General features: G+C 44.0%; 1 protein-coding gene across 1 annotated transcript; it reads right to left on the reverse strand.

Moving 5' to 3' along the window:
• Positions 1 to 6,333: 6,333 nt before the first annotated feature.
• LOC123429234 lies at positions 6,334 to 9,534 on the reverse strand. The gene is made up of 11 exons (XM_045113292.1): positions 8,941 to 9,534; positions 8,626 to 8,808; positions 7,602 to 7,721; positions 7,473 to 7,514; positions 7,303 to 7,398; positions 7,136 to 7,225; positions 6,916 to 7,038; positions 6,789 to 6,827; positions 6,650 to 6,700; positions 6,458 to 6,532; positions 6,334 to 6,366 (listed from the first exon to the last, which is right to left on the reverse strand). The coding sequence occupies exons 1-11, from the start codon at positions 9,532 to 9,534 to the stop codon at positions 6,334 to 6,336; spliced, it is 1,446 nt and encodes a 481-aa protein (XP_044969227.1).
• Positions 9,535 to 10,137: the final 603 nt, after the last annotated feature.

Consider the following 10,137-nt stretch of genomic DNA (forward strand, 5'->3'; position numbering starts at 1 on the left):
TTCTAGGGTTCGGCACCTCGTGTTCACGCAGGGGGCATGGGATGCTCCTACTATCTTTAAACCTAATCTTGTTTAGCAGTATGACTATTTAGTTGCTTGTTTATCTGCTATTAGCTGCTGTTTACCTCCTACTTTAGTGTTATACCTGTTTTTATGCATAATGTGGTGGGAAGACCATCACATTTGAGTGTGGTGAGCAGAACACAAACGTGTATGCAACCAAACAGGTGTGGTTTGCATCCGCTCACCCTTTAAGCACAAATGCGAGCAACCAAACAGCCAGTCTAAAGTGGCCTTTGACGCAATGCAGGCAACCAAACAACATGCAGATGTTGGTTTATTGCCTGCTTTTGTTAAACCAGACTGGCTTGAGATGTGCATGAAATGCAGATACTATTCAGTCGAGGCAACCAAATGCGTTCTCAGTGGATATACAATTGTGATTGTGCATCGGTGTGCAGGCATGCAAGAGTTGCACACAGTTGGTGGACAACCAGTTGTGCACGATCGGTAGATATGCAACTATTGTTGCGCGTGGAGAGGGCGAAGCGAGAAGGTGTGGCGGCCAGGCTGATGTAGAGGTTCGAGGACATCTTGGTGAAGGAGGAGGCATGCGTGAGGCACTCGGACATCGAGGAGGAGGAGAAGGCGGAGAGCATAAATTTTTTGATGGAGGCGACGAACAAGAAGGTTGTGTTCGAGGAAAAAGAGAGTAAAAAATCGCCGCCAATGCGGAGGACACCAAGATGTTGACCTTCAATGTCGACTCTTTGGATGCCGACGCAAAAAATGTGTGTGCAATCCATCTGCTACCAGACGTTGCAACGGCAGAAAGTTGAGTTGGCAGCGGCGGACTATGAGGACGCGACGGAGGCTACCTAGATGGTTGCGTAGGCACCTCCTTAATCGGGGAGCAGACAGTTGGGATTACCGATCCGATAGGGCAGAAATGCACAGACTGTCGGACTGATGTTTTTTGAATTCTGGCATGTTCTTTTGGTTGTGATCAGGCATGCAATCCGGTACTAGTGTGATCCGGTGCGTTGCGTGGATCGGAGTACATTTAAATTTAAATTTACTTGTAGACATATACATGTCGGGTTAGATCAGGGGCGAAAACAGGACCCAAACCCCGGGTCCTGAAGCCCATCTTCATTCTTGATTGTAGAAATTATTAAGAATATGAGGCCCAAATCCATGCATTTTTTAAGGTGGATCGGGGCTTGGTGTCTGCCTGGCTCCGCTCGTGGGTTGGGTGGCAGTCTCCCGCATCCATGTCTGCACAGGGATACGGTAGAAAATTTACGAGTTGGAGTTGGAGATGCCCTAATAGATAAGGAAACATAATGATTATAAAAATTAAGAAGAAAGAACATGTTGCGGCATTTGATTTAACACTTTGCAAAACAGTTTGAAATTTGAACGAGGCGTTGTAGACCGGTCAATAACCAAAATACTCCGTACTTATCTTGCCCAAAACGGGACTGTGGGTCTGTCTGCCATAGAGAAAGTTAAGAGGCAAGCCTATACTTACTGGTTCGGGGCTCACTTTGTCCTTTGGTATCGCCGGAGTATTCCCCCCTCCCCCTCCTCCTCTTTCTTCTCCGGCCGAGCGCATCCGCAGCTCCAAGGATGGCCGACGCCCCTGACCCTCTGGAACCCCTGGAGCCAGATCCCGTAACAGGTAAAGCACATGTACCAACTTTTTCCAGTATTTGCATCGCGCTGCCGCGCCGTCCATCACCCGCCGCGACCGGCCACCAACAGCGTGCCATAGTCGAGCGATGGCAAAGAGATGCAGGGCAGGGGACAAGGGGTGAGGTCGACGCCACGAGGGAGCGCACGGTCGACATGTGGTGGTGAACCGGCCGGCCAGCCGATGGCCGACTGGTGCCCTTCACGGCATTGTCTCTTTTCCGATGCTGCGGCGCCGGCCATTGGTGGCCGATTACCTAAGGTTTTGGTCTTTATGACCCCGAACATTAGCAATCGCTCGCCGCCAGTCTCATGAGGTGGGGAACCGACGGCAACTTTCTTACTTTAAAGCTGACGCCTTTACGACCCCGGACATCAGCAACTGCTCGCCGCCAGCCGGTCTCTCTCATCGCCACCGCGTGCTGAGTTAAGTGACGTTTGGACCGAGCATCATGTCAAGTCGGCCGTCTACAGAGCAGCAAAGGGCCTTGATCTAGGCAAAGGCCCATGCCCAACAGCAGGATTAGCGAGGGTGAGGGGGAGAGGTGTTAGAGGGACATCGACCGGCAAGCATCGCCATTGCTGCCATCAGGATGAGCCAATCCTGCCTTCTGATGCTGGAAATATCAGCTACTTCATGTCCCTCTGGTAGTCATGAGCAGAGTCCCCTGTTTGTACTAGTACATACAGAAAACCATAGGTATGTATGAAATCATACGTACCTATGGTTTTCCAGCATCAGCATCTACTGGGTCAACAAACTAGCGTGGTTGTATATGTATGTTATGTATGTATTTACATATAAAATGAAGAATGGAGTAAACTCAAGAGCTAGTAATACTGATGCCCCAAGATCTAAGTGTTGTTTGTTTGTTTGTTGCAGACTTGCAATAGTCTTCCATAATTGAGTTCCTAATTGACAATTCACTTTGTTTCCAACAGGTCAAGCCATTAGGGATTGCTATCGTTTTCTGGGGACAATCAAAGGCAACGTTAAACTACAACCCTGTGATAATGATGAGGTCCTTGATTTTGATGGCACGAAAATGGAGTTCCAGAAGTGCAATTACCAAGTTGGTACATTGAAATTAACAAGATTTGTCAAGAGGGGGGTCAAAAATTCAAAGGATTGGGCTATGAACTACCATTTTGTCAGTGCTTTGCAACATCCAGCAGCTATGCAAGTGGAAAATTACTTCCATTCAGAGTGTGTGGACGTTTCTGCAGTGGATGGCTCATTGGACAAATGGCTGGATACCAAGAAAAGCATAGAACTGTTCGATGAAGGCGATATGCGCCCTATCGTAAGAAATATGCTCAGGTGAGTTTTGCCTTAAACTCTGCTATATATGCCTTCCGTTTTCTACACAGTTGTTAAATTTCTTGTTGTTGCCCTATGTAGCCAACTTGTAGGTCTTGTGCAAAGCATAATTGCCCAGAAAAAGTGTCCCACGGATCTTTCAATGGAAGACTTGTATATCAAGCGGCTTTCTCGTGATATACCTAAGCTACAGGTGTTGATACTTAATGGTAGGTGTCTTCTTAAAACAGGAAAACTTTATATGCGTGGATGTTTGGCACTGATTTCACTACACATTAAAATTGACATAAAAAGTTGGTTTTCAGTTTTTGAACAGATATATGATGAAACAATTTAATCATGTGCACCTTGTTATAAAAGGTCATGAATTTATGTTTGAAACAAGCATGGTTGTTAAGAACAACTATAAGATGTATGCCTTAATATTTTGTGCTACGCAAAATAATTAAATTGGTTCAACCTAAACGATGAATATTGTGCTAGCTATTCAAAACATGTGCATTTTGGTCTTTTTGTTAGGACACATATGGTCATTTTGATGGTAGCCTGGCTTGCAGCAGGCTCTGTAACTTAGCTTTGGGCATTTACATGTTTTAGCACCAAACCGTGTACGAGTACATTACATTTTGTAGCATTGCCACAATCTATATTTCTTTTTTTACAGTTCCTGCACATTTCTTGTAGTGGAAAAGAGAGGGAGGGGGGTAAAGATTATTGGAGTATATCCAAATAAATGCAGATGTGCATTTGCCATGTGCAAGTACTATATGCACTTGCATTGGGTTTGTACAGATAAATGTTGTCCTATGCAGAAAAAGACAAGGATGAACAGATAAAAATAATAACTCCCAGTTTGTTTGCACACAACATAATGCAGATATTTGCACAAAAACGAGTAATGCGCATAGCACCCAAACTATCTCGACGATTGTGAGGTTTTGTTACGATGCAAAAGAAGAAAAGGAAAATCATGTGGGTGTGGTGTTTGTTCAAGTGCCGTTTTAGTATGTTCTTTTTCTTTTGGTATTCTACGATGATACATGTACTAGTAAAATTCATAATTTTTGCTTCTTGATTTTTTTGGTTTATCGTAGTTGAAAACTTGAGCACTATAGCCGAGGAGCAGGCTTGGAAAAATGTAAGGGGGATTGTTAAAAAGTGGTTTCTCAGGCATGATGTCGATCCAAGCTCGGGCAGTGCAGACTTCATTTCATGTATTAGGATTCGGACAAGAAACACACAAGCTCTCTTGGAGGACCACCCGGTGGAGTAGGATAACATGAAAAACGGCCTATTTCTCGCGGAAACTTACTCGTACTCCCAGCAAGTGTCTCGTAGGATCAATTCATCAGAACTGAAGTGGCCTGTGGAAGCAGATGGAGCAACTACTCCACGGTTGCTGTCGGATTTACTTTTTCATGGAAGGAAATACGCGATGTACAACAAGGAATATGCAAATGACTACGTGAGGCTGCTGAGGAACAGCTACAAGCACTTCAACCCGCTGCCAAAACATATTAAGGTGCGTGATTTAAACTGCCTTCATTTCAGCTGAAGTAGAGTAGTGTTTATAGTGTTAATTGTAGAATCCAAATGGTGAACGGAGTCATCCTAAGTTGGAGGAGGAGCTTGAGTGACAAGAGATTGGATATTAGAAATTCAGCTGAATGTTGTTTTGTTGCAGGAATTGCTTGGAGGCAATACGGATGGACTCCTACGTCAGATCGAAGAGTGGTCGCCTCGTATCTGGCACATCCTGTATGTGGCACTTCACATGCCCTGAGCTCGCTGTAAGTAGAAGACCATGAATATCATACAACATACTGTACTAAACATTTCTGTATCTATCTGATCACAAGCCCTGAAATGTATGTACTCACTCTATTTTTATCCATATACACAGGATGTGTGGTTGCTGACCAAGAAGCCGAGTTGGTGCATGGAATGGAGATGAAATTAAGAGTAGCTTAACTAATGATATAGACTAGATCGCACTGGTTATTGTAATCCTATCTATCAATAGATCTAGTACTTTGTCTTTATTTAGCGGGCTGGTAAACAGACAAACACACAAACGACCAAACAAACAAACTAGAGGAGGATTCTGCTGCCCAGCTTGACGCGACCAACACCAATGTCTTGTACTGGGATATCTCCATCTCCTGGCAATCTTTCCTTGATTGATGGTGCGACATCGTACCGGGGCATCTTCTAAGGAACGATGAATGAATGTATTGGTGTTGGGGGGTTGAAAATGAAACCAGGAATTGTGTTTGTTTCGTGTCTCAGTTTGAATCAACCTGCAACTGTCTGTCGCAAACACCTGCTCCTGCTCACTCTTGAGGTTCCAACGCAACGGGCACAAGTAGGGAGGGAGATATTCAGCGTAACAGCTACCTACACTGCTGGTGAGATCCGATTAGGCGCTTATGGAAGTTGGAACTGAAATTTTTTGAACTAAAGCAGCCACGACACATATTTTGGGACGGAGAGAGTACTTCAATGCTTGTTCTGCTGTCTAAGTCTACATACATATACTACCACTTGAGCATTGTGTGCTGCGTTCAGAGGTACTATTTGGTAAACAGGCATGGAGGAATACTCCCTCTGTTCAAAGCTCACATTCTCATTTCTCAAGCATGGAAGATACTCCCCCTGTAAACTAATATAAAACCGTGTAGATCAAGCATGGAAGGTAGTACTCCCTCCGTCCCAAAATTCTTGTCTTAGGTTGGTTTAGAAATGGATGTATCAAAATACTAAAACGTGACTAGATACATTCATATCTAGACAAATCTAAGACAAGAATTTTGGGATGGAGGAAGTACTATTTTGGTACTTGCCTGGCTGGCTTGCTGTTTGGGACAGCAAGTGACTTTTCAACATGAATCAAGTGATTGATCCTTTCGCTCTGTCGAGTCAAACATCATGAATCATGTTTGCAGCTAAGCATATTTTTTACCACAATCAAAATATAGTCTTTCACTCCAACATACATCCATTGCATAATACTAGTATATTGCTACTTAGACAGGTCCTAAAAAGACCCGCTCATTATGTGACCACTATCTTACTATTATTGATGGCAAGTACAGAAAACAAACCAAGCATCACGCATACGTACTAGTGCATAACATTACAACAGGGGATGTCCACTAATTTAAAAACATGAGCCAATCGTCATCCACAATGTCAGACTGCTGAGCTGGGCTAGTTATGTATGTAATACAATCTTCGTAATACTTCCGTCTTGCTGTTATATGAGAAAACAACGGCTCATTTCAGGCCAAAAGGGACAAATCCAGTTTTTTCCTTGCTCAATCGTAGGGTCTAAAGGGAACAAATCCACCCTGCAAAGTGGCACGCACATAAGTTACTGGGTTTTTTTATCTCGGGAGAGAATTAACCTTACTTTAACAATAAATACATTTATTAGCATACCTTTTTGTCCAACTTCAACTGATCTGCTATCTCCACCTTCTTCTTAGCATAGTCAGCCATGTTCATTGATTTATGCTGAAACAAGGGATCCAATTATATAACAACAACAATCATGACCACATATAAATTCATAGAGAATTTTTTTCAAAACGAAAATAAAACAAAATCATAGAGGATTCATTGAGACAATACCCTAGTGAAAGATAACTCATTAAACACAGCCCGAGCCTTTTCCTCTTCATCCTACACAAAGGTCTTATCAATGTCAACAACCTATTGCAGTTAGGTATGTATCACCATGTCAAACATACATGTACAATATCCTACTTACAGTCCGCTTAATGCCACCCTCCAGGACAATAGAGTAAATCTACAAAGGAAAACAGATGAAATTAAACATTTGGCTATATGTTGCACATTCCATTTTCACAACATAAAATCACAGTTAGTGGCTATACAGTTTGTTGCATTGTTACAAAGATATGGCATGCGCCCCCATTGAGTTCAGCACGTAGTATTGGTTTGTGCACATGGAAATTGTCAGACTCATATACATCCCTCACAGCATCTTTGTAAGTTCTCTGAAATATTTGTGAAACCGTAAGAAACACGCAAAATCACAAAAGCATGTCAGCCGTGCTCTATTGCACAAACGTTTTGATGTAGTAGGATGCTAACATTTCCTTTATAGACAAGCCTCCAAATCTGAAAATAGAGGAGATCTATGTCCTTGAGGGACGCATCCATTTTCAGCTCCGTAATGTACTCCTGAATCAAATGGACCAGATTGTGAGTACCACCAGCAAATAACACCACCTCAATTAGCAGAAGACAACATATCCTACATCATAAGCATAACCAGCTAAATCTTCAGTCATATGAGGAATGCCGGTTGCAATCCTCAATGCTTGCCTCCATGCTCTAGTATCCCATTTTATCCACTGAAGTGAAAAGAAGTTAATGATCATGTGTATGTATATGACTAATTTTGTAATTTTCTGTGGGGCATACTTACATCCTTAGTCCTGCGATCCAGATGCAAATAATCTGCAATCCACTGTTACAAGAAGAAATCTATCACTTTAAAAACATTCCAGCCACTCGTAGTATTTTTCATTCAATAGCTTGATCACATAATGCATACCTTGATTTTCTTTGAAATTTCTGCATAGTACTTGACATAAGCATCATCAATTTTATATGTATGATAACGCGAGCGGTACTCATCGTGATAGCCGTACAGGCTTCCACTCGTACCAGGCAGCTACGAAAAAGAAAGGGACAAGAATCAGATGACACGTCTGAAAAGGCACAAAAGTGCAGATACTTAATGGCTATAGTGTAGTGAGATGACATACTGTCTATAGAAGTAACTGACTAAAGATCCACATTATTTCCTTCTAGTATAGTCTAGCTTGCTAAAAAATAGTAATGTATAACTAAATGACCTTTAACAAGTTAATCCACTGAGACACGGTCGTGATATAATTCAGAAGCAATTCAAACGTCAACTAACTTCAGCAGCCAAATTTAACGGCACAAAATCAAAGAGATAAGAAATTTGAAAATAGTAATGTTTGTCAAAACATATAAGGTAACATAGCTTTGAACCTGGGACTGCTCCCCGCAGTCACAGAAATCATGATATTTTTATCTTCTAATGCTAAACCTCAGCTTTAAAACTAAGGCAATCAAGGAGGTTCAAGAACTAAGTGGGATACCCTTCCTAGCATTTCGTCCCGAGTTAAGGTTACATATGAAACGGCTAAGAACCGACTGATTTTAAGGGATCACTCATTAAAATCAGCAGGAAGGCTTGCCCAAAGTTTGAATAAACACAAAAAACTGGCCACCTTTTCGAATCCAACACCACAAGTACTAAGCATCCATCAGTAGCCACAAAGCAAGGGCTCAATCATCATCATCATCATCATCATCCTCTATTAAGAATAAGCTGTCGAAAACAGTTTTAACTCATACCATAAACCCATGGCTCAATATTCTATACTAACGTTGCAGCTGTTGTTGGAGCCACTGAAGCAAAATGAACTACCTCACTGATTGCCGGTTTTCACGGTGTGTTTCGAAATGGTTTCTGAACACCCATGGTTATGATAACGAAACTAGTCAATCGGATGACCAAATGTAGATATAAATAGTACACTTACAAAATTGCGAGGAACAATCCGTTGGTAGTCATTCAATTCAATGTTCTGGATGTCATCACGATGGATGTACCACTCAAAATTTTCATCATTCTCTAATGCCTCAAAGTATGACTCGCGGAGAAGTTCCTCATCAGTGTATTCTTCTAGTTCCTTGAGTTCACGTGCGCGCTCTGGATTTACAACCTACACACAGATGATAAAAACACGAGATAAAATCACCCACGCAAACCAAACCAGAAGACTGAATCAGCTACTATGGCACACAGGTATAAAGTTTAAGATGCACGGTGACTGATTGATAGGGCATGTAGGTACCTTGTAATGAGCGATGCGATAGCGTGCAAGGCGCGCTTCTATCTTGTGGTGTTCCTCCCATGTCATATAAAGTGGCAGGTCAGTAGGATAATCGTCCTCCGTCTGAATATTGGCAAGAAAAAGTTGAGAATACTTGGCACGGTCTTCCTCGCTGATAAGGAAGTGCAGCCCGAAACGCTGCTCGCTTTCTTCTTGTGCCGGCTCTGTGTTCAGCAGAAGATCATAATCTTGGCCCGCTTGGAAGGTGTCCTCCATGTCTGTCACATGAGAAATCTGATCTTGCCCCCCTTGGATGGTGCCCTCCATATCTGTCGCATGAGGAATCGGATCTTGACCCCCTTGGATGGTGTCCTCCATGTCTCCATGGCCTTCCTCGCTGATAAGGACGTCCGGCCCGTATCTTTCTCCTTCTGTCGAATCTGTTCTGAGCAGCAGCTCCATGTCTGTCGCATGAGAAATCGAACCTTGGTGCCCTTGGATGGCATCCTCCATGTCTGCCGCGTGGTCGTGGGCAGTGGCAGGAGATGGGGGCAGGTGCTTGCGGCGCCTCTTCTCCCCTGTCCACGCCTTGTTTGTTCCATCGTCGCCCTGCATGTCGATCCAAGGAAGGATACGGCCGCGGGAGGCGGCGGCGGCGGTGGGAGGAGACGGCGGTGAAACCCTGGGTAGACACTTGTCGAGAGATGGAAGGGGGAAGCAGAGCGTGCGGGCTCTTGTTTGTTTGGGGCACTCGGTGGCAGGCCAACGTTAATTTGCTGCACATTGAGGCCTCGTTCAGTATTTGCGTGTTTCAACGAGTATTTTACCACCCGGTATAGAAATTCCGAAAATTCCCTGGCCCATTCGGTATCCCCGTATTGGACCGGTCCATCCCGAACCCTTCATCCCAAAAATTACAACCCGAACCCTCCTAATACTCGCGTGTGAGGAGACCCTCCCCTTCCCGCGCGAAATTTCTCCTCGACTATGACGGCGTAGCCTCCTCCGCCCTCCGCCCTTTGGCCAGAAGTTCGTCGGCGGCTCGCCGTCTTCGTCGACTCCCGTCCAAACCGAGCCAGACCATCTGTGGGTCCTGCCTCGGGTCCCGGGGCTTCTTGGCTCTTGCCACCTGCCATCCACGTCATTCCCTCCGCCGTACACGCCGCCTCAGCCCCTAATGCCTGGGACGTCCAAATCCTTCCGGCAGCCTGGAATTTT

This window comes from Hordeum vulgare, chromosome 2H (genome assembly GCF_904849725.1).
Source record: "Hordeum vulgare subsp. vulgare chromosome 2H, MorexV3_pseudomolecules_assembly, whole genome shotgun sequence".
Lineage (NCBI taxonomy): Eukaryota > Viridiplantae > Streptophyta > Magnoliopsida > Poales > Poaceae > Hordeum > Hordeum vulgare.

Excerpts from the sequence above, each read along its gene's own strand:
- LOC123429234 (XM_045113292.1), bottom strand. The coding sequence starts at position 9,534 with ATGCAGGGCGACGATGGAACAAACAAGGCGTGGACAGGGGAGAAGAGG. Across the intron at positions 7,399-7,472 it reads TGGATCGCAGGACTAAGGAT|TGGATAAAATGGGATACTAG; the intron begins GTAAGTATGCCC and ends TTTTCACTTCAG. Across the intron at positions 7,226-7,302 it reads TAGCTGGTTATGCTTATGAT|GAGTACATTACGGAGCTGAA; the intron begins GTAGGATATGTT and ends CATTTGATTCAG.